Raw genomic sequence first — 25,333 nt, forward strand, 5'->3', positions numbered from 1 at the left:
TGGCTGAAATCAGGCTTAGAAAATCAATAGATTTTTGAGTAGCACTAGTTCAGACCAAGCAACAGATTATTTGTAAACTCTAAAGAATGGTAACTGGGAAGACAGGGAGATAGGCATCGCTATAACTGCATTTTTGTAGGTAAAAACCAGGGCGTTTGTTACAATAGGAGGAGAGAAAGGACAATGTTAACATTCCACAGAAGGACTCCTATGGAAAACCAGGTCACCTATTTGGAATGATAATGACATACACCACCAAGAGAAGGAAGGAATTCACAACTCTGAGCAGCAATTGAAGGAATCCTCTAACAACTTATTCACACATTATATCAGCTGATACAAATAAGTGAATGTTTCTTCTACAGAGCCTGCCTCCTATTTTTAAAGCACAGACTGTGCTGTTTCACACACAACAAACCCAATAAAGTAGGATATACAAGCAGTTAGAACGACTTGCTATGCCAGGCACTAATTGACAAGACTCTCTATCCAATAACCTACACAGTCTGGGAGAGCACAAGCTGCTTCTTCTGTTCGAGCAGAACCACTATGCCTGCTGACAAATCTGATTTGACTTGTCAGAGGTTATAAATCTAAGCTTCAAAACAGTAACTGCTACTAGCTTTTTTTTTAAATGTTCCAAATGTTACTACAAATGTGACAACTACCTATAGATGTTCCACTGCAAATGAAACAAAAAACATAGAACAGTTAATTTGAAAGTGACCTACAATGATCACCTAAGTCCAACTGTCTGGTCACTTCAGGGTTGACCAGAAGTTTAAGCATGTTGCTATGGGCACTGTCCAAACACCTCTTAAACACTGACAGGCTTGGGGCTATCAGCCACCGCTCTAGAAAGCCTGTTCCACTGTCTGACCACTCTCTCAGTAAAGAAATGCTTCCTCATGTCCAGTCTGGACCTCCACTGATACATCTTCAAACCATTTCCACACATTCTGTCACTGGATATTAGGGAGATCACCAACATTCTCCCTATTTAAAAAACATTCCTGATCCCTTCCCACAAAATTAGCCTCTCTAAGGCAGCTCTCCTCTTAACGCTGTTGTTTGCATGTCCTCTCTCTACCTGTATCTATGTGTGTATACCTGTATATATATATATATATATTAGTACCTTCGTGTAAAACAAATTCTACTGCTACTTTCTATAGCAGTATGCATGCGTAACAGGAAAGGAAAAGAGTAGAAAACAGCATGTTTTGGACGAAAATGGAGATTATCTTCCAAATAAAGTAATATACCTCCACTGCCTTTCTTATGCTCACCAGCATAAAACAAAAAGCCCATACTAATTAAAGAAAAATAGAGGTTACTCAGCAGAGTTGCATCAAATCTTTCTTGACATGAGATGACAGCAGAGTGGAATTCTCCCTAAGTCACCAAAGGGCTTTCTTTAAACATCATTGGTCTCATCTTGCTAATCAACTCCTGAACTTTTGCATTTGAGGTCAAAGAGTCTACAATTAAGGAGTAACTTTTGGAAAGGAATTACATGAAGTAGTCATTATTTCAAAAGGATTTAGTTTACTTGATACAATTCTTTTTAAAAAAAAAGTTTAAAATATTCGATTTTACATAATGTTCTACAAAGAATAGACTTAGATCCTCTACCTTCTGTGTGGTAGTCTGGATTTGTGGTGCACTGCCTTCTCGATGCCAATAAACTTTAATAAAACGATTATTTAATACTGCTTCTGTACTTGATATAGCTTTCTTTGCTTCCTCATGTGTGGCAAACTGGATAAGGGCACCTTCTGGATCACCTTGATATGCAACCTAAGATGTAAAACACAAGAACAAAGAACTTACTGGATACAGGATTTCTGTGTCTCAATTACCATAAAATCCCTAGTTCTGAGGCTTAGAAGCTCACAATATAACCCAACATGTCTCATTACATAAATACTTCCCTTTTGTGATTCCATTTGAAAAGCCAGTTGTCAATAGCAACCCTGAGATTAACGCTAATAAACTTTAGGAATAGTCCCATCTACTATCAGAGCTACATAGCAAAGTTCATTTTGGTTTTCCTCCTTTGAGCTTTAACACATCATTTTAGACAGCTCCAAAAGCCAAGATCATACCCTGTGGAAGAAAAGCATGGTTTGCAATATCTATATGTGCATCTGTCTCTCCATACAAATCCGTAACACAATTTTACTTGTCTTACTAAATCATACTGCTTGCTCCTACACCTATCTTCTTAGGTTAACTACAGAAAGGCTTAAGAAATAATTAATAGCCATTAAGAGAGATTTAAAATTCCTCAATGTTCAGACAAGCACAAAAGGTTTATTCTGTACTGCATCAGTATACACAAAAATAATTCTGTTACACCTCTTCACTCCAGATCTCAGTCCAAACCAGACAGTGTACAACAAAGCAAAGCCAACACCTGAACTTTGCACAAAATGGAGTGAAAGTTCAGACTGAGCTGCTTAGAGACAGGGTATGAAACACTGGCATTACACATGCAACCTGCAGTAAGTAACATCAGCCTAAGTTGGCCCTAGTTTTTCCATCTACTTCTGAGTTTTCTTCAACTGTTTGCTTGTTTCTGTTTATAAATGTGGGTGACTCATATACACCACAAACCAATAAGGGACAAACTGCCACTTCTATGGAACTAGACAGCAATTATATCACAGGGACTGTTTTTCTGGATGAGAAGTACAGATTTTCTGTATTAACAATTTATCTCATAAAATGCAGAGTATTTATGATATCAGATCCAAATTTGAGAAAATGGATGAAGGAAAAACACTTCTAATGAGTTTTCCAATGTTTTAAACAATGTATTTTAAAAGTCTTATCTGTGAGGAACACATTTCTTCAAAATCTAAAACATGACCAGACCACTTAAACTCTGCTTCTTCCATGACAATTCCATTATGAACAATGAGATCGTGTTTAAGAAACAACTTAGGAAAATATTAAGAGTTTCAAGGCACCCGGTGAAAAACAATCATCATTCTCCTTTTAGAAACTACCACTATCATTAAGCTAAAGCATACTTGACTCTTACCTGCAAGTTGACTAAGTTTCCAAACTTACTGAAGTGCTCATTAAGTTTGCTGATATTGTTAAGTTCTGGGGGAACTTTTCTCAATTCAAGTTTTGTATTTTCGTTTCCAAACTGCACCTTCTTCTGAAAACCTGGACTATTTGTTCTGTTAAAATTTTGCCTGCAAGAAATAAAAATCAAGCCAGAAATCCATTGCAAGCTAGCAAACACACTTAAATTGTATATGCTTACAGAGGAGCGTTTGTGTGTGACATAAAAATCTACAGATTTTCAAAAACCACAATTTTATAAAAGCATGGAAGAGCTCAGTACAGAGGCCCATATATATGCCTGTCTTTTTCCCCACTGATACACTCAGTATACCCCAGCACACAATCTGTGAGGTAATTCACAGTTATTTGCTTGTATCAGTAATTCCTAACTTCCACATTATTTGTCTTCAAAAACTCTCTTAGCTACTCCACAAGATATCCTTACTGACATTTCAAGTAACTATTACTTGAAGGCTCTCCTCGGTCCCAGTAATCTCTTAAAATCCCTTCCAACCTTTTGTAACCCCAGGTACATCTGCACACCAAGCACCGCACCCTTTGTTTTCTGTAAATGACATACCTGGCAACTCAAACCAAAACAGCAATGACTAACAGTCATCTCTCACAACCATCACACTGCATCTCTGTTTCTTAGAGCATTCCACCTTTCAGGGAATAGATATCATTTATGGTATCATTTAATGCAACTACAGCTATCTGTACACTGCCTTTGAGAGATGACAGGCAGATACAAATCACCCTATAGTGTGATTGATTTTAGTACCTTCACCTTACTCACAGTTTAACTTGCTTGCAATTTATACAGATTTCTATATGTTTCAGACTCCAGTAAAGAGGTCCAAGAAATTCCAACTATTAAGCCAACAATGTGTTAAGAATTACTCACTTGTCAAACCAAGTCTTCTTTGTAGGAACTCCACCATCCCCTGCACCAATTGTTCTTTTCCTGGATTCAGCATCCACCACTATTCTCATACTACTTTTATTAGGAGGTTTTTCTGTAAACAGATGTAAAGATTTTACAATTTTATTTTTATTTTCTGAGTATTTTGATTGTAAAAAGCTATTCTGCTCACACTGTATTTGCACTGAAAAGCACAATTTTTTATTTAGTCATTACTGTGATCCTTGTTCTAACTGAATCAAATCTTGGTCACAGACTTCTCTCCTTAACTATCAACAGATGCTGTGACAGAACAAACTAGCTAAAGCATTCATTTTGTCACAGTAAGGAAAACAAGAGGTGTCAGAGAAGGCATCTGCCTAAAGATGACTGTACTCTGATTCACAATGATTGATAATGTCCCATACAATACTCTGAGGCTAACATCACTTCTGCTACCACTCCATTCCTACTATTAGATGGCACACGCAAAAATGGTCATCATAGGAAATGCACAGTACTCCTGGGCAGTAACACCTAGGAGCAAGATTTATGGCTGGAGTAGGAAAGGAAACACTTTTGCTGAAGAACAGGAATCACACTAGGGGACTCCTCACCAACAAAAACACAGAAACATTAAATAGAAATACATACAGATCTAAATAAAACCACAAGAAAAATAACTTTATCTCTCTTCCGTTCTCATTTTGTGCGCTGCTGCTGCTTCTCAGGACCACAGGAACTGTGAGTTTAAGATTACTCATGCATAAAACTGTCTGCTACCAGATAAAAATGACCTCTCCTCTCTGCAGCAAAAATGGTATCAAGATCATGTTACAGATACATTAACATTTTTTCTGTAGAAAAGATGTACAAAGCAATCAGTCATTACAGCCAAGTGTAAACTGTGCAGTACTCTAACAAGAGATTTCACTTTACCTGTGAAGACGCACACACAAAGCAACTACACAGTCCCTATTCAGTTAAATGTCTCTTAATTCCAGAAGACTTAAAAATGCAATGTTTTCCAGTATTACATTCCCTGAAAACTCCCTCACTCAATCTGCATTAATGTAAGAAAACCGGCTAAACTAGCTAAATACAGCTTTGAGTGCATACCTCTGGGTGGCAGATCCATATCACCTGATGTGAGTCCTATCAAATTTGGTCTTTGGGCATGTACTCTGTGTCTATACATAGGTCTTGAAGTATTTGTTATACTTGGAGCTTCAGGATTATAGCCATCTGTGTCATACGTTTCTGGTAACAAAGAAATTGTCTAATTAAAATAAATTGCAGTTAAAACCCTTAAGGTTTCAAATATAACAGTTCATTTCATTACAGGATACAGTCACAATAGACAAGTTGTATAATAACTATCCTAAAAAACTGTCAAGTTTTCTGCTTAAACACAATGAAAATATATTCCATAGTCAAGATTCACACACAAATTCACACAGATGTACATGCAGATTTTACTTCTGTCCTGAACTCAGAAAAAACCCCAATGTTAAGCTACTGTCACAGTCTAAATGACAAACTTATTCTCCCAGACTATGAAATTACAATCTCTAAAAAGTACAGTATAATATGAATCAATGTCATTCTAGTTAGCAAACCTTGTGGGCAAAGCCTCAGTACTACACCTGCTGTAAAAAGAGAGGGTGGAGCAGGAGGCGGCTGGTGATGAATACCCGTTGTAACAACGGTAGGAACTGAGCTAGTTGCTGAGTTTGGGGGAGCATCCATGCCAGCAGGCTGTAAAGGTGGAAGTGGAGGGGGTGGTCCTGTCAAAAACAAACGAAAACACTCCATTCATTTATTATCCACTAGACTTACATTACACTCAGCTTGTAAGGAAACTGTTCTGAATTGCTGTACCATAAATTCACATGAAACCATCTCCACCAGCAAATGACTCAGAACTTGGGATTACAGAGAAAAACATGTGAATAGTTTAACATTTCTCCAAACACCTTCTTTCTACAAGCAAAATTTAATTGCTAACACAGTATTTATTGTCAGCAACAGATGAACTTTAAAGCTCTATAAAAACTCAAATAAACGTATTTTTAATATAAGTATTTTTAATATAACAAAACTGTTCTCTAACGACAATAACTAACTTGATTGAAATTATTTTTCCAAATACCCAAGAAGAAACCTACAATTCTGGTGGAAAGTCAAAGGGATTCTTCTTAAAACTGAGAGAGTTTTTTTGTTTGGTTGATTTGGCATGTTTAGAACAGGCAACGTGACACTCAAAGCTAAGCAGTCAAGCCTGACCTTCAGTTTAATCACTAACAAAACAAGGTTTTGGAAAAAGATAGTCACACTTTTAGACTTGCCACAGATCTGAAAATAGCATATGAGGTAGAACTGACCCCCAAATCAATACAGTTACACATTCAGATCTTACTTAAATATACTATCAACAGGAAGACAGTTTAAGAAACTTCCAAGCAGTATAAAATATCAATTATTCTTGAGCAGTTTTACCAAGTGGGACATTAAGTTAATAAAAAAAGAGGAAGGAATAATCACAACAAGTTAACATAACAGCTTTTAAACCACACAAGGGAACTGAATACTAAACTATTTTACAAATGAGAGTCAGGCATACAAGTCTCCATGTAATTTTTAGTGCTTGAACTAAAACACTTCCCACTGAAAGAGTTAACAACCTGGAGAAATTTTCTTAGTTACAAGTTTAGTTTCAAAACATATGACAAGTTCTACTTTCAGGTGTAAATTTGATGTGGTCATGGATTCTCTTTAATTTTATTAATACAAATGAAACAACAATTATCTGTTGCTTCCAGGATTTTCCCTTCTTCTCTAACAGCAGTGAGTTTTGGACAACTCCTCCTATAACACTCAAGGAATTGAGTTTTGCCACGCTATGCTTCTGCTACTCCCTACTCAAAGTCACATTTAGCATGCAAATCTTACAGCAACCAACTCTGCAACAATTATCATTGAAAAGAATCATGCCAAATAAGCTATGCCACAGTAGAGCACAGTACAACTTTCTAAAATATAGCTAGCATTCTTATAACAACTTTTTGCACTGCATACAACCCAAGCAATATCCTGGCTTTTCTACTGAAAAATGGGGTTTAATCCTTTTTAATTACCTGTTACAGGTGGAAGGCTAGGCGGTAAGGGGCCTGGTGGTGGTACTGGAGGTCTAAGGTTAACAGGAGGAGGACTCAGAATTGGTGGAGGGGGAGGAAGTCCAGGAGGAGGTGGTCCTTCGACAACAGGAGGTTGTGCTGGAAAAGGCAGAATGCCAGGAAGATTCACATCTTCTACCACTACTGGATCACTTCCATGATCAAAAGGGCACATGTCTCCTCTCATGCAGAAACCCTTTTCTGAAACATCAAAAAGAACTGCTGTTAGTTTTCAACAGTTGTAGCTTGACTCAGAGCAGACACAAGACTTTCTGTGTGTAATGTGGTAGTTTGCAAATAAGAGCTTCACATACCAGCAAAAATTCAGATAGAAAACGAATATGACTGTTTAACTTTATTTTTAACAGTCAGCACACAGGAAGACTGCAGCAACATTCTGGCAGAATAAATATGAGAATTTGAATTTACTTGAAGAATTAATCCTGCACTAAATTGTGACTAACTATGAAAACAAATAACAGAATATAGATATTACCACATTAACAAAATCACACTGTTTCTATGTAAAAAGTGCAGACAGTGGGATTGAGAAACTATTAAAGTTACAAGTTAATATTAGAAAATTCCAACATAAGAAAATTAACTCTTTTCTCTTTTGCAATTATTCCAGAAAGAATTAGAATAGTTTGGCATAGTTTAATGCGATTATTTACACATATCTGTATATCTGTATTATGTGCATCCATACAATTGTCAAAACGATCAAACATGGTATTTGTCTTGAACATGACATTAGACAAAACCTGTGTAAACCCAGATTTTTTAATAACTTTTTAAGGTACTATTTTTCATCTATGCAATCATAGTAACTAAAAAAAATATACAAGCACCAACAAGAAGGCTGTCTAAAGTGGGACAAAAGGATTGTGTAACAGAAAAAAACCAAGGTATTAGACAAGATCGGGAAAAGAAAGGCGAATCACCTCAATCCTTTCAGAAAGGGCCAATCCCAACTGCAGGAACCAATAAAAAAAACAGAGACTTACCATCATAATCTCGACAGCGTTTCTTTGGCAGCGGAGGTCTTCCATAGGAGTTGTGGTCCAGCTGCTCTTCATGGAACTCTGACCAGCTTTCAGTAGTGTTATTTCCATGATGAGCAGGAGCAATAACAGTAATAGTACTGCTCAGTGTAGGGACAGGGTAGTGGCCAGATGAAATATTTGTCACAGAAGAAACTGGAGTATAATTGTTCTCTAAAGGATCTGTTCTATCCATGTCATATTTTGGCTTTCCCAAATCCCTTTCTGCAACAACAGCAAAAAAAATTAGATTGGATGATTCCTTCTGCACATTTTCCCCAGAAGCAGCCACTAACCTGTGTAAGTAACTTTAGTCCATATCAACCCACAACAGATACTTGGTAATTTAAATATTTTACAGGTTGCCCGAAGTACCTGTGCAGTTTCCACACTTGGAGTTATTTGTAACCCAACTGGTCCTAAGCAACCTGCTCCAATTTATTTGCTCTGAGAAAGGGTGTTGGACTACACAACCTTCAGAGGTCCCTCCAACCTCAACTATCCCATGATTCTACATTCCAAAGGCTTAATCAGAAAAACAATAATCTAAGAACTGTAGTCAAGCACTGGGGTATTTTAATAACAGGTATATCCACAGTAAAGCAGAAACCCTATTTAACTTTGGGCTGTAATGTACATTGTCTGTAATGATGCACATGTTCTAAGAACTTCAGACAAAGTTATTCTGAATAAAGGGAAGCAATAGAAAGAAAAAGTGCAACCACACATGAAAATGCTATAGAATTTACAAATCTTAAGTGTTTCAAGACACTGTTATTGTTTTATCTCCATTTTGTTCATCTTCATTTTATGTTGCACTCAAATGCATACATTTATTGCATGCAAAGTTTTGTCACAATAGGAGAAATCATAGTGCTTGACAGGTGTGGAACACTCCCGGGGAAGATACAGCAAGTAAAATGATATAAGCTATTACCTTAATTTTCTAATATTACCACCAAATAATCAGTAAGTGTCACGACTGAGAGAGAAGTTATGCCATAGTAGAAGTTAGACTTAACTCCATACTAAAAGAACATTAATAAAAAGGTCTTAAAGATGGCACGAGTGTGGGTGAAACAGGCTTCTCTTAATGTGCTTAGAAAAATAAACAAAGTTTTCACCCTAAAACATAGTCTATAAGGTCCTACCATTTCAGTTTATGTAAAATAATCCTTAAATTAAGACTTATTCATGCTACAATCTTTTAGTTAAACTGCTGCATGCCACTTAACTTGCTTGTTATTAAGTCATTTGGAAAATACCTACTTCCATATTTTCAAAAACTCCGCATTGCTACTTTCAAGGCTAGGTTAACAAGGGCTGTTCTACAGAAAGGAGAACAATACACAGGAGACAAACCTGACTCTTTTTACCTCTCCATTGTCTAAGACAGGACAAAGATACAAAATAACTCTCAATGCTCTTTTCCAATATATCAAAAACTACTGAGGGAAAAAGGTGTTTTTTTCCATCTCAATAAACAGCTGTTTTTAAAGGGGTGTAATTCGAATACCTACTGTACTGAAGCCTTAAGTCCTACGGCTATGTGTACAAAAAAGTATCTACTGTAATCATTTCAGCCCCTCCCTATGACATCAAGGAGACAAACCCAAAAGAACTGAGCTGTACTGTTCTGTGTGACAAGTCATTTGCTGCCAAACAGGTAATTTCTGCCAATTCTACCTCTGCAGATGAGTATCCACTTCTCTATCTCCCCAAATCAGATTCTGAGTTTCTGAAAACTTGAATTTTTCTGCCTCTCTTACAACAATGCTTAGAAGCAGCCAAAACAGTCACCTCAATACAAAGATATTACAGACTAATGGCATGAAAATGACAGGAAAACGAGCACTGACAACACAATCACATAAGCCTTATTTCCACAGAAAACAAAGCTAAATTGGAATAAGGAAACAAGAACAACAGAGGAAATTCTAGTACATCGTGAACATAGGTTTTAAGCTTTAAGTGTCTAAATTTTGTAGGAAACATTCACCGTATTTTAGAGACCAACTGTTGGTACCTCTGCTTCGTGTTCTGCTCCGGCTTCTGCTCCGGTCTCGGTCCCGGTCCCGCAATCTCTCTTTGCTCCAGCTCCTACTTCGACTCCTGCTGTAGCTCCGACTCCTCCCTCTTCGTCTGTTGTATCGATCCCTATAGGAATCTCTTCTGGGAGGATTTCGGTCATAATCTCTCTTCCGAGAACGTTCATCTTTTTTCCTTTCATCACGGCTTCTAAACATGAATATTGCTAAGTTAATTAGAAGAATTATGAAGCCATAATTTAAAATCTTAGCTACTGTGGGCCGAGAGCTGGCTTCCCTCAGCAGGGCTCCTAGTGTGGCCCGGCTGGTGAACAGGTATATGCTGGAGCTGGCCAATCTGGGCCAAGAGCTGGCTCCCCTCAGCAGGGCCCCTAGTGTGGCCCGGCTGGTGGACAAGGATGTGCTGGAGCTGGTGGGCCATAAACCTTGGGAAAGATAAGGAGGTGTCTGTGTTGTTTAAGTAACTGCACAAGGTCAGGCTGCTGGTGCAGAGAAAGTAATGAGCAAAGGAGATAACGAAGGAACTAACTGTCCTTGAAAGAAGAGTTATGGCTAAGGGAAAAAACAGGTGTTTAACTGTAAGCTGGCTTTTCTGTATTATCCAATGAATATGTACCCGCTTTGTCGTTGGTAGCCAATCAGTATAAGACACGCTTAGCCGAAATTAGTATAACTTTGTACACGACAGCCTAATAAACCGACATTTTGCTTGCATCAAGCTGCGTCCCGTCTCTCAATCGCGGCAAGCTACCATGGAAATGGCAATGGAAAATTAGAGAAAAAGCTAGAAGTTCCATCTAACTATGGGTATTCCTTTCTTCTCAGGAGAATTTTAAAATTCATTTGGCTTATTCACTTTCATCATCCGTAAGATTTTAAAATGTATATAAATTTCTGTTGCTCCCCAATTCTGCATCTTCCCCAAGCTGGAAACACCAGAAGTTATTGAAGGGAAAGCTTCTAAATTAAAATTCAAACTTGATACCAAGTAAAGTACTGTAATATGAACCACAACTCTAACATAAAAATGAATCGCACAACTCACACATGACTGTTGTGCACTACTCAAGAGGCAGCTTACACTGCCACTTACATACTTGCCATTTAACTACATATGCGCAATAGCAATATAAGTGGCTAAGCAAAATTTATTACCTGGTGTCTCTGTAGCGAGAACTTGACTGAGGAGGGCTGTGATTTAATCTTCTAGAGAACTTCTTCTCTCGTTCTTCCTCTTTCACTATCTGAATTCAAAGTATAGACATTAGATCAAAACAAGATTACACTAAAATGCAGATTTCTGAACAGTCAAATAAAAACAACTCAAAATGCTGAGCAAGGTCAGCTGTAACACCAAAATGAAACATTTTCACACCTAGCATAATTAGACAATCTTCACAATATATAAGATTTCTATTTCTAGGAATATTCAAAGCACTGGTTGGGAGAAAATAAAAATAAAAAATAAAAAAGCAATCCTTATAGTGCTGCACTGAAAATACATCTACTTTTGCTACACATGGACAAAAATCCATACTAAGATGCAGTGACAGATTTGGGAAGGCACAGAATATTTGACAATTGACAGCTAAGTCTTTTCTTCATCAACAGGTTATTTGGTTCACTTCACACTTAAACACCTTCCTGCAGCCAAACTTGGCTACTGTTGAAAAGCACAAACCTACTCTTCTGGCTCAGTGAACAACAAACGCTTGTGATGGAGTAAGGATGTTACCTGGACCAAGCAGCAGGGGGAACAAGGACTAACATTTAGAATGGCAGCCTGGATTTACGGTTAGCAAAGAACTAATCTAAGTTGTACTGCAACTCCTACGCTACTCCAGAACTTTATTATCTTTGCCTAGTAAAAGCCACCTCGGTTTACCTTTGAAGCACCCACTTGTGTACTGTGCAGCAGTGCTCAACATACCAACCACAAATCTTCTGACATATTTTAATGCTCTAATGTAAAGTTGTGAGATTATTATTAATAAACAAATAAACATTAGGAATTTGAAACAGATAAGCAAGATACAGGGATGAGGACAAAACACCTATATTTAAATTAAAATCAATGCCTACCTCTTCCTTTTTTGTCTCTTTTTCTTGGTGCTGAAAAAATTCTACTTTCAGGCTTCCTGACGATGGCTGCTCTGGTGGAGGTAGGTAGCTTTTTGTATTCACAGCATCAAACAGTTTTTCCACAAATATCTGGGTTTCTAAAAGCAAAGACCATACAAATATTCATCATCCAAAACCACGGTTAACATTTGCTATGAAGCAAGTAACTAAAACAACTAAAACAACAAGTAAACAAACAACCAAACCCTACATTCAGCAAAACACTAGTGAAGAGTATTTTTCTTAACAGCCTGCTGCTAATTTTATATTTAAAAAGGACATTTACAGAGTCAAGAAATGTGTCAATAATGACAATGTTTCACCAAGGTTTTCAATTCCTGAATTATTTAATGTTTCTTAATGAAACATCTGGAAGGATATTTCTGGAATAAATACACAGAGCTCCAACACTTGCCCAGAGAAGTTGTGGATGCCCCATTGCTGGAAATGTTCACGGCCAGGCTGGATGATGTCCTGAGCAACCTGATCTAGTGGGTGGCATCCCTGCCCATGGCAGGGGTTGGAACTGCATGATCTTTACAGTCCCTTCCAACTCAAGCCATTTTATGGCTCTATGTTTGTATGAATACTAATATACACAAAACATATGTCCAATATATGCATATTGTGCTATATACCTGAGTTTTTATAACCACCTGATGAAAACTGCATTATATTCTTCAAAGTAGCAAAGCCAATAAATAGATTAATGCACAATTCTATGGTAGAAGATTGTTTGAATGAATTGACCATGACAGAATTTTCACTGAATCTTGTTATGACAAAGCCCATACCTTTCTGAAGAAATACATCCAGCTGATCGACACACAATGCTTTCAGTTCCTTTTCACTTTTATCCTTCTTTACCAAAGCCAGAACATATTTAGCTAGGGCAGACGGATCTGCATCACATCTGCAAATGGATTAATTAGAAAAAAAAGCAATTTAATTACAGAAATTAATGTCTAAAACTGGTATGACTAATACATACACAGGATAAAAACATTTCCTACCAAAGTAATTGAAAAATACTCAGGGGTATTTTTCAAAACAAAGTCCAGATATGTAAAAGACTGCCAAGTATCACTTTTCTTTTCAAGAGAACAATTGCCTAGAATATTTCCAAAGCCTACTGCACCAAGAACATCAGAGCAAACTAGAACGATTTAGAATGAAATAGACTTGATGACCTAACAGTCTTAAAAACAAAGACAAACACTTCCATAATTTCCCAAAGATGGAATTGGTAATTCTGAATGTAATAGTGAGTGACTGTTGACAGGGAAAACTCAGTCCATCTCTTCACAAATGAATACAGTGATACCGCAGAAGCAATCAATGGTGTAAGAAAAAAATAAAAATTAGACTCTCAAGAGACTCTCTCTCTTAAATATACTTTCAAAGATTCTTATTGTTACTTACATATGAACACCATAAAAAGCAGATCAACTGAAAAAGCTTAATTTCAAAAGCCTAAATTCTTAGAATATTATCAGAGAAGCCTCCTTAAGAGGTACACTGACAATGAAAGGAAATTTAGGGGATCATTACCCATTTGACATCTAAATTCTATCTAAAATTAAGTATGGAACACTCCAGTGTAGAAGCTGATGGTCTCACACATATCAAGGAAGAACTCAGAACGGAGTAAGCCATACAGCCACATTCAACAGAACATTTTATAACTGGCATGGTTTGCTTACACTGTTTCATGAACAGTAATCTACAATGAACTTTGCAGTGGTGGTGTAGAGTAAAACCTGCCAAAGCAAGTGACACTACTGCAGAAGCCCATTTCAAAGACAGTAACCAATGAAATGGTGAGACACTCACATTAAACCATTTAATCCCATTATTTAGCATAAACCAAAGGAAGACTTCAGGCCCCACAAAAATCAGACAGCTCGCTTATTTGGGTGGTAATCAAAGTTAGTCTGTTAAAGAACTACAACAAGAGGGAAAAAACTGCATTGATAAATCTTAACTGTACATTCTCTCTAGCAAAAATAACTGAGAAATAAGTAAAACTAAACTGTGGTCACAGATTTGCACTGAACATGAATATTACACAAATGCAGTTCTAGCACAGAAGTCCAACAGCCACAATGAAAGAGTAAAACAGAAGTTCCAAATCTCTTCCACAATAAAATCTAAATGCTGAAGCTTAACGACAAATCTGAATGTTGATCATTGAAACAACATGTATTTTGGACCCTAGGCAAAAGAAACCAAATCCATCGCTGTATCACACCATCTAATTCCTGTCCCCAAAGAAGTTAATCTCCTGCACAGCAAGCAATGTCCCCCATGCAAAGATACCCACTAAGCCAAGAGTGCCCATCTGTCAGCATCCATCCCCAGGAGATCTTATGGATAGCCTGGGCCCAGCACACAGTGCCCTGAAGTTAAAGGTCAGAGCTTCAAACATAACTCAGCATCCTCTAGAAAGCTGGCAATAGCAGAATTTCGTGCAGTAAAAGTGGAGCTGCTAGGGGACCTACCACAGTGTTGTGTGTTAGTCTGCATTATTTATGGATACAGGAGATAGGAGTTCACAATCAGCCTACGTTCCAAAAGGAACCCACGCACACTAAATGAACATAATGAAAATAAGGGAGTTCACAATCAGCCTACATTCCAAAAGGAACCCATGCACACTAAATGAACATAATGAAAATAAATTAAAAACCAGACTGCACATTGACTAACAATTCTTCAGAAATGTTTTCACATCTGGTTTGCCCCATGCAGATTTGACAATTCTATCCAGAAGAAAATACCGTCCAAGGATCAAGTCATCTTGGCAGCAGGTACATAACCTCCTACAGCAAGAGTGGTATGACTGCACAGGCTCTTTAATGCTGCCAGCAGCTGGGCACATCAGCCAAGCAGACAACCTAAGAGCCAATGTGTTCACCATAGGCTGCAATAAGGGCTTCATTCAGCACAGCTCCCAGCAGGCCCTAAGGGCAGCATTTCATAACTCCTCAATCCTTGACTTTGCAAAACTACTAACTTCTTTTGCTGTTCCTTCATACACCCTCAATGGCACTTCAGGAGATTTTCAGTCCTCTCCCAGTTTCAAAGCTAAATTATGCCTTGGAAAATTTGTGTGCAGTTTTCATCAAAACAGAAAAATAATTCAGGGGAGGGGACAATTTTCACATCATTATCCTCAGGTTTTCTTCTCCTTTCTATTCTCCACAAAAATCAAATAAAGCCTTTTAAGAATTTTTTTCATTTCAATTTCCTCAAATTTGGCTCTTATCTGGTAATACAAACTGTGACCCATCATTGTTCGAAATCTGCTACAACTTACTTAAATGATACACATACACTCAAAATTTTGTGTGTGCGTGTGTAAAACCAAACCAAGAGTCAGTCTAGAAAAACAAACCCACTGCTTTTAGCTACTGCGGTGCACTTTAGTTTTCCAGCTGCTACAGTATTGATTATACAACAACCTCATATTCAATTTAAAGCAATTCCTCTCCTCATGAGCAGGGTAGAAAATGGAAAACCCCTAGTAAGTCACCCAGACACCAAAGCATGTAATAAAAAACCCAGACACAAAAAGAAAAAAATACAAACCCCCCCAAAATACACACACAAATCCCTGCTCCAAAAGACAAACAAACCAACTCCCCAAAAATCAGCAAACAAAGCCCCAAAACTCAAACACAAACTGATTAAAACCAACGAACAATTAGCGCTTTCGCCCCTCCCTGACATGATCATTTCAGAAATCTTAGCAATACTGTCCATCCCAGGACTTGAATCCATCCATCCAACTCCAAGATGCTCTCAAGAAAATATCCTCACTGAAAACGTACTTCCAATCTCCAAAACACAGGATCACTGTCTCCTGTGGCACTGCCTTAGCACGGGTCACTCTGTATGGACCACGACCACATATGAACAATGCAAAACAATCTTCACTCTACTTAGTACTTCATTCTACAATTACAATTCAACAAGCATACAGGGGAATTTCTACAACAGGAAGAATTTACATGCTTTCAAGTTCAAATTCTGCTTTTGCCTTTTCAACAAACACTATTTTTTCAAAAAATACTAACAGTCATATTACTTCAAAATGATACTACTTAAGCAATAATGAATACGACACATTTTGTGGTAGAGTGAGATGGAGAAGATGCTTTTGTAAATCAACAGTATGATTTTATGTGCTTTGCACTTTTTAAAATTAAACTGCAAATGATCTTTATATAAACAATGGCTTTCTTTTTAAGTACTGACTTGAAACAGAAGTCTCCTCTTCTGTATCTGTCCTTCAAAGCTTGAAAGAAACCACAAACAACTGATCTGTTTTCTCTATATTATTGTGAAGAACATGCTTACTTCTGTAGATAGGATTTTAGATAGATTTGGTAAAGTGATAATCTGAATTTATACTGCTTTTCAAACTCTTACAAAATGACATTTTTTAAAGATGATGCTAAAATTAAATGGCTAGCAACCTCAAGTGGTGGAAGAGAGGAGCAACCAGTCTCATGAAGTAAAAAGAAAGTTAAAGTTTAAAGAACTGTGAATGCAGGAGGATTGCCTGAAAATATCTGTTCCATGTACCTATTAGAGTCCTGGATGTGATCTTTAATGGTTTTGTTTCGGGGGAGAGCAGCTTTTTCAAAAGCAGCTCCTTTTCACTTTTAAATTCAAACTGAATTCGGAAATGTTGTACATGAATTCTCCATCCTTAGTTTAGTCAAAATTTGCTGGTTTGGATATTATTGTTATTATGCCATGATTTTTTCTGATAAAAAATTTATTATGTTCTCTAGTTTGACAGTATTTGTTTACAGAACAGCAGTCCCTGAATGTGAGTAATACACAATATGCTTGCTGCATCTCTGCGGTGCATACGTGGATTTTTCACCCATTTTGTGCTAGTTTTTCAGTTTTTCTAAACCTCTCTATCGCATTTTAAGCTCTTCTACTCAATACCTTTTTGCAACAAGTAATGTGCAATTAAAGAAAACAAGAAAGGCACTCATGGTGGTGGCAGCAGAACACACTGTAGCACAAGGATTTATCGTACAGCACAGAGCATGCTATATTCTTGCAGATTCTCAGATTAATAAAGGTCCTTAATTGACAGTTCAAAAAAATCAGAATACCACCAACACAGTTCAAGTAGCCTTAAGCTGCACACAAAATTAAAAATAAATTTCTATTTTGATTCCAGTGCTCACAGAATGACACACATTTTCAACTGTTTAAATACAGGGTTGAATCCTTAGCTGAACTTGAACATGGTGTGGTACATCACAGTCCTGAGCATAAACGCAATTGGTGCATTAAAACCATGAAAGAAATTTATCCAAATTTCATTCTTATGCTAAAATTTGGCTACTAGAAAAACATTCACATGCACTGAAACACGTAAAACAACATTTCTCAGATTTGAATCCCCTATCTCCATCCCCTCAACATTTTGTAGGCATGTGCTGCAAGTACTAATAAGCATCTGTAATCACATAAATTTCTCCTGGCCTTCACTTTCATGTTTTCTTTAGCAAACACACACACACACCAGCTGGCACAAGTAATCTGAATTCATTTCCACTGCAACAAGTACATCCCAGGGCCTGCTACAATTACGCACATTTTCTAACACCTGCTTTGTGAATATATATGAGCATAACTAGGAATGCTAAATGTTTTTACCTCTAGCAATGCTTTTTTTGCAGAGTCTGTACTCTGTAAGTCAGAGAATACAACACCTACTGCACTCTATTAAACAAGGGAGATTGCTCATGGAATCCTGCTTTAATAAAGAGTATTTAATATGCAGGCATAGACAGAAGAATTCTCTTGCCAGATCTCTACATGTTCTTTAGAGAACGATATGGATACCTCCAACTGCTATCCAGTAGACAAAAGCTTCAAAAAGGAAAGCAATACCTAATCAAGTATTTTGTTCCATCGTAGGAGGAAGAGTTCATAACTGCAACAAATCTCAAAGTAAAAAAATCCTTTGTTCCTGATCCCATCTGGTTTTGCAAACATTATTTGAAATTACAATTTCAAATAATTATTTGAAATTTACTTCTCCGGATCCTACAGTATTGATTATAAATTACAATTATCTGAAATTACAATTTCAAATAAAGAAGAGAAATCAGAAGACAAAAGCTGAAGCTGTTATAGTAAATTTAAGCCTTAAGTATATTTTTAATAATGAAGATTTGAGAATGGGAAAATAATTTGACTGAAGAGAACTCACCTCTCTGTACAGTCTCTTCTTTCTACTTGAATACTTTACAATTCATTAAACACTGTTCCATCTATCTGCTTCCAATACTCAGGTTTACAGATTTTTAAATATAAATTATGGTCTGAGAACCCACTTTGACTTTATTCTAACCACCATACAATTCCAGACACCGGCCTTAACTTAGAAATGCAGTGCATGTGGTGGAATGGATATTAAAGATGTTTGCAAAAACACATTACTGGTGTACCTGTACATACAAAAGCCTCTGTTAGCACAGAGCTTACACTCAAAGCCTTCACCAAAACAGCAGTACCTTTGTACATAAATATTGCAGAAGAACACTTTTAGAAGATATTGAATAGAAGCTTCTCTCAAGCCTTAAGACAGAATAAAAATAAACTTTCAATACAGTATGATGAGGATGTATTTTGCCAGGTTAGTGCCTAGGAATGTGTTTCAGCATCAGTCCAACAACATATTCAAATGAAAGACAACACATGCTGTTAATTTGAGTACTTTTAATGTAAAAGGCATGAAAAGGGAAGGGAGATCTCAATGTCCCTGCTGGCATAAATATTCAATTATCAACTGTCTCCCCAACAGGGCCCTGAACTCTCCACCAAACAAATACTGAATTTAAGGCCACTATAACTCCTGTTTGAATACTCACACCAACTGCAAAAATCTTCCCAAAAAACTATCCCCTCCCCTCCCAAAAAAAGCCCACCACATGATGAATTCTTAAACCAAAAGGAGGAAGGGTATTTAAATAGGTTACTAACATTGCCTATCCTGCTCCAGTCTCCCTTCCTCAACTGTTTTCTAACATGACAAAGCACAGAATGAGCAAAGATATATATTCCAAGTTTCCTACATATATACCAAGTTGCAGTGTTCTAAAGTATTTAACAATCAGCTCAAGGAAAGGGCTGATATATACGAGCCCAGATTTTTCCCTCTCAGAAAAAAAATGCATCTCCAGTGCTACGAAGTTCCTTATACTGCAATTCATCATTTAGGTCTGTTCTTAGTAAGTGAAGTAGCCACTTCGATCTGGAACCTTACTAGAGTATTTCTGGCCATTTTTAAAAAAGAAGGACCTACAGTATTTGGTGCAGATCTGGCACTAAGGTGTTGTAGTAAATACCACAGAAACCAGTTTAACAAGAAGGTAATCCTTCACTTTGCTAAAAATCTCACAGGCATGACAAAAGTAACTGCTGCTCAAGTTTTACAGTTTAATTAGACAAGAGCATAACCATTACATAGAAAATTAATTTGCTTATTTTAAGCTTCTGGGTAATAGAACTTAATTCACACTTTTCTACATGCCTTTTCTAGGAAAAAAGATTAAATCTAGTATTCCAGTGTCTACTCTCTGATGAAAATAGCTGGAAAATGTATGCAAATTCCCAAAGGGAGATCCACACAAGTAACATTGAACTATAGGTTATGTAACTTTTCTACCATGGGGAGGGGGAAGGCACCAAGGGAAAAAAACCCACATGCTGAAGCTGTCAAACTGTAACCTGACAGTTTCCACAAAATGAACAGTTACTCACTTAGGTGAAAAAGCTGCAAGGGGGAGGAAGAAGACAGTACATAAAACAAACTTCCACAAAGTTTCCTTGTAATGAAAACACTACTTGTCCATTTCAGATATATTTAATCACCTTTACTTCAACCTAATGCCAAGACTCTCAATGTAGACTTCATTTGAACATCGCTAATGTGCATGCACTGCTTTTTTAAGATGGTAAAGAAACTACATGAGGGTGTTTTTTTCTTCAGTTTCTAAAATTCATGTACAAATCAAAAAGGTGCTGCAAGTTCTGAAACTAGTTCCTTGGCAAATTTACTCTACTAGAACACACTGAAACCTCAAAAGCAAGTCTGAAGTCCTCCAGACTGCGAATGCTCTTGCTGTAAGGAAAATAACAAGTAGGCGCATGTTATTTGCCATACTCTGATCCTGAGAATTAAATTTCAGAGCCTAGTTTCATTGCCTAAAGATTAATATTTATACATCACTAAAACAAAGCTCAGTTCTTGACATTAACCGAAGTGGACACAGCTATGTTTGATGACTGAGAGAAATGCTTTGTACTTGCAGGCCTAAGTGGGTGCAAAAAGGCATACGTTGCATATCAGGCAGTGCAACTAGTCTAACTTAGGCAGTTGTACCATTCTGTTGTGTTGCTACTAAAAAAAACCCACAACTATAAAAAGGCACAGTGCTCAATAATATTCATTCAGCAAGATCCAACTCTTCTCCTGAGATACTACTGTGGATGAGAAGGATGACTCTTGTAATGTCCACTTTCATTAACTCTCCAACAGTACTTACTGCAATAGAAATACATTGAGGAATGCAACAGCTTCTAATGCTGTTACATAAGTTACTGATGTTGTTACTACAGTTCTAAACGATTATGATATGCAGATGTGACATGTTCATACAGCTGCAACCAGTAATTGTCAGCTTACAATGCCACCCCTGGACTGAAGACAGCTCCCGTGAGGCAGAGCAGCTGTCAGCTCGCTGACTGTCCAGCACACACTCACCGCAGACAGCAGAAATCATCACACTGTCTCTATGACTTGCAATGCAGTCAAGGGGTTCCACTTCACTGCAAGAAGAAGAAATGTTTCCCCTAACTGAAGTAATTTTCTTTTTTATTTTCTGGTTTCAAGTCTACCTAAAAATACCGATATTTTAATTCCAACATAGTATTTTTACAGAGAAGCTTAGCAGTAATAGCACTCTAAGCTAGGAACCTCAATTTCTCAAAGATGGTAGCTCTCTACGAGTCAGGTGAACAGACTATCAAGTTTCACAGCTGATGTAGAAAAATAACTGTTAGAAGTGACACGTCAATGATGTGTATTTGTGCTTTATTTACCTTAGTTATAAATACCTTAATGCAAAGTGTTAACAGACTTAAGTGAAATGAAGAGAAACACTTATTGCCTTTGAACTTAAGAAATTTCATGGGATATGAGCAAAATCTTCCAGTAGGTGGGTGTTATTGGTAGGATGCTGTGCCACACGTATGTGGAAAGGAATGACAAGATTTTTTACTTTATTTCCATCCTTTCAATGTCTTGGCTTATTAAAGTATTTCTTAGACCATTGTTAAGCCCTTTTTTATTCACTACCTTTCTTCAGCAACTGTGTGAAGCCAAAAACATAGGCTTGAAAAGCATGACAAACCAAAATAGAATAGTGAAAGCAAAACTGAACACCAGAGCATGCCAATAGTTTGCTATAAAATATTTCAATGGTAAATATTCTCAAAATATTCTTTTAACAATATTGATTTTATTCCCTCTGACATAAGTAGTTCCACCAACATGCTCACTTACAGAACCAACCAATGCAAAAAACCCTCTCCATTTTACTGAGGTATGCCTAAATACTGCAGAAACCTTTTAGACGTTTCGTCTTCCCGGCACGTCTGATTCAGTGCAGGAACAACCCTTCACAAAAGCGTAAATACGGAGCAGTGGAAAAAATTAGGTATCGGAGCCTTAATCAAGTTGCAAGTAAAATTCAGTGGGCCAGACGAAGATTTTAATTAAATTTATTTTACACAAAGTGATTAAAACCAAGGAAATTTTCCACAGTAAAGAATTAGAGCACGGGGGAGTAACATTGCAATGCCTTAAAAACAAAATGGTGAGTGCAGCATTAGTACAAAAGAGCTTGTTTTCTCACAAGTAGAGATTCAAACGAATTTAAAATATAAATTTAAAGAAAGCCCTACCTGGAACTTTGCCAAGACAGATCCTGATATTCCAGCAAGGACTATATACACAGTTTATATAGGATCTGGAATGGACTTGCAGGAAAAAGACCCATCACAATAGATATGGCCCAGCGAGTGCCTTATTAGTACAGCAATCAGAAGTGACAGGAATAGGGTTATATTCCAAGTTTAACATTATTTTCCAACACTTGACAGAAGCCATGCCACGGACAAGCAAAAGTGCGTAACACTAGAAACTAAGCATACTGCTGTCTGCAAGCACTGAAGGCAACTGGTGACGAATGACTTCTTTACAGAGCTGACTGGAGTTGAACATACAGGATAGTTCCAGCCAAACACAGAGCAGCCCCAGCACAAAAAAGCCTCTTGCCACTTTGTTTACACTGGTACTGCATTTACATAGCTGCAATGACTCTGTGTGTACAGTTAGTGATTCTCTCTACACCAAAGGAAGCTGCTCAAAGAGTATTTCCAAAACCACAAACACAGCCTCTCCTTGGAGAGCTGCAGGAAGCTACTAGAGCCCTACCACCTCTCAATCAGAGCTGGACTGTGCAAAAGCTCCAGCATGGTACCATTGGCAATTTCTGCCTCACTGCAACAAGACAAAGCTCAGATAAGCCTTTCTGTATGGATGATCACCAAGGCTTTGCCAAAGGCATTAGAGCAGTCCAAAACAAACAAACAAAAAACCCAACAACCCACCACAAACAAAAAATTCCAAATCTTAAATCCTCCATCATCCCTCTCCTCCAAACATTCTTGTCTACCAACAGTGTTTCCCAGAGGCTCCACGTGAAAGCAATCCAACAACCAAATGACACCCAGTCCCTACAATTATGTAACAGGCTTGTTTCATTATACTAAAAAGTTAACATTTTTAAAATAAAGACAAGACAAAACAACTTTTACAGCTATTGCTATATTCTAATTCTGAAGCATTGTTTCAGAAGTACATGTGTTACGGTCCTTGGAATAAGCTATATATCCTGATTAAAAACTGCTAGCTACTTGGTAAGCAAAGCATGTTCTAACTACACAGCTCTAGATAACTGGCACATAAATGTAGGTCTACAGATGTGTGTATAAAATTTATGTTTCTTCTCAAAAGCACTTCTCCCCTTAAACCTACCAAGACACCACCTCCATAATCATCTAGTACAGTGGTGTCTTCCTCAGTCTAGTTAGGTAATTAGGCTGCCTACCCTGCAGCGAAAGCTTTCTGAAAGAACCACTAGACAAAAGAAGCTGGCACCTTTATTGTTTCATTAACTGGAAGAAACAAATCAAAAATCATTTTTGGGCTATGGCAACAACTCCAGAGGACCAGCACTTAAGGGGTCACTGTACTAGTACCGCACCAACAGTACTGAAACTTCCAGGCAGCCAGAAGCTATGGCTGTAGGCACACATTTCAGAGAGCTGAGATCAGAAACACTTCCATGAGGATTTGACTGCTAGGCAATGACACCAATTCCAACATTCATTCAATAATGCAGCTACATAGGACACTGCGCAAAACTGAATGACAGTTGAATTTAACAGTCCCTGCTGGTTTGCTTCCTCCCAAAGCGAAAAATTCAGAGAACTCAACATCCTCCAGACCAGCAATTCCCCAGTCCTTCACATAGTTTTCCAGAACAAGAACCACATTTGATCTGCTCACACAGCACATTTAACTTAACAGAAACATGTTGGTCTTTTTAGTGCAAAAGAGCAGAAAACAGCACTGATCACGAAAGCTGAAAATCCAAATTTCACCCTTTAACTGCTGACTATTGCCAGCAAGTACCACAGCGGCTATCCAAACACAGGTACATGGAAGGTCTGTTCCAAGCCTCTTGACCAGCAGAATCTAAAATACTGACATCAAATTGCTGATTGCCATTAACAGAATATTCAAGTAAGGAAGTACCCAGAGACTACCAGGGACTGTTATGCACCAGAGGACTAGCTGGATCTATTACTCCAGAACACAATGTGCTCTGTTATTCCAGTATTATAATATACTGACCCAAGAGAAAGAGCAATTCACCTTCCCAAAACTACACCTTTACAAGAAGATGATGCTTTTCTGCCCAAAAATAAAAACCTTCACAGCTGAACCTTTTCTAAAAAGACACTCAATGTCACTTGCTCAGGCCTAATTCAAAGTCCACTGAAATTCAGCTCAAGATTCATCTATTTCAGTGTGGTCTGGATTAGGCCCCCTGGAAAAAAAGGTCACAACCATGACAACCACAACAAACCCACAAAAAAATACCAAACAAAAAGACATGTGAGTGAAGCTCTAAAAATGCCCCAAGATTTTATAACTTTTTCAGCATAAGCCATAGATACAACACCTGTACATGTATATACTTAACTAATGGCTACAGAGACCATAAAGCACTTTTTCAGCCCATTTGATCTCAGCAGAGTAAAGCTGACAGTGGGCAAACATCTCAGAGCAAAAGTTAACAGCAGAATGCATTTTCAAGTCCCATTTCTTTTGACTCAAATCAGACTCCAGCAATTTAATTCAGACATGTGAAGGCAATGTTTCAGAACAAGTGTGATCTAAAACATCTGTAGGCACACTTCCAGACAACGAAACCTTTAAAACTAAGTTCACGCCTCAGTTCCACTAAAATATCATTCAGAGAAGGCAGACGAGGACTATTTGCAGAAGAGGCCCAATTACTCACACGAAATGTTATGCTTTGAAGCCACGCAGGTATTCACAAACAAGCAAATTATTCTCTAGGGCTCCTATCCCCAAGCACTCTACTGCTGCAATTCTTATTTGGGGGGAGGGAAACGAGTGAGACTCAGGCATGGAAAACAACTGAGAACGGTGGGCGACGACTCCACAGAAAACGCAGTGGAAAGCTCCCAGGCTCCTGCGAGACGTCCCGACGGCTCCGAGCGGTGCCGGGGGTGCCTGGACACGGGCTCGGGGCCGCTGCTGGG

At 37.7% G+C, this 25,333-nt stretch overlaps 1 protein-coding gene across 1 annotated transcript in view; it reads right to left on the minus strand.

Annotated features, from left to right (window-relative positions):
• RBM26 (RNA binding motif protein 26) overlaps window positions 1-13,286 on the minus strand; it is a gene marked incomplete at its 5' end in the record, with an annotated part of 40,520 nt that extends 27,234 nt beyond the window's left edge. The window contains 11 exons of the mRNA XM_009080879.1: window positions 1,636-1,800; window positions 3,050-3,209; window positions 3,989-4,100; window positions 5,105-5,245; window positions 5,632-5,772; window positions 7,123-7,362; window positions 8,169-8,429; window positions 10,231-10,442; window positions 11,408-11,496; window positions 12,335-12,471; window positions 13,168-13,286. Of these exons, the coding sequence (XP_009079127.1) occupies window positions 1,636-1,800; window positions 3,050-3,209; window positions 3,989-4,100; window positions 5,105-5,245; window positions 5,632-5,772; window positions 7,123-7,362; window positions 8,169-8,429; window positions 10,231-10,442; window positions 11,408-11,496; window positions 12,335-12,471; window positions 13,168-13,286 (1,777 nt within the window). The remainder of the gene's footprint in view (window positions 1-1,635; window positions 1,801-3,049; window positions 3,210-3,988; window positions 4,101-5,104; window positions 5,246-5,631; window positions 5,773-7,122; window positions 7,363-8,168; window positions 8,430-10,230; window positions 10,443-11,407; window positions 11,497-12,334; window positions 12,472-13,167) is intronic.
• Between the last annotated feature and the right edge of the window lie 12,047 nt (window positions 13,287-25,333).

The sequence above is a fragment of the Acanthisitta chloris genome, unplaced genomic scaffold (genome assembly GCF_000695815.1).
Source record: "Acanthisitta chloris isolate BGI_N310 unplaced genomic scaffold, ASM69581v1 scaffold2890, whole genome shotgun sequence".
NCBI classification, from domain to species: domain Eukaryota; kingdom Metazoa; phylum Chordata; class Aves; order Passeriformes; family Acanthisittidae; genus Acanthisitta; species Acanthisitta chloris.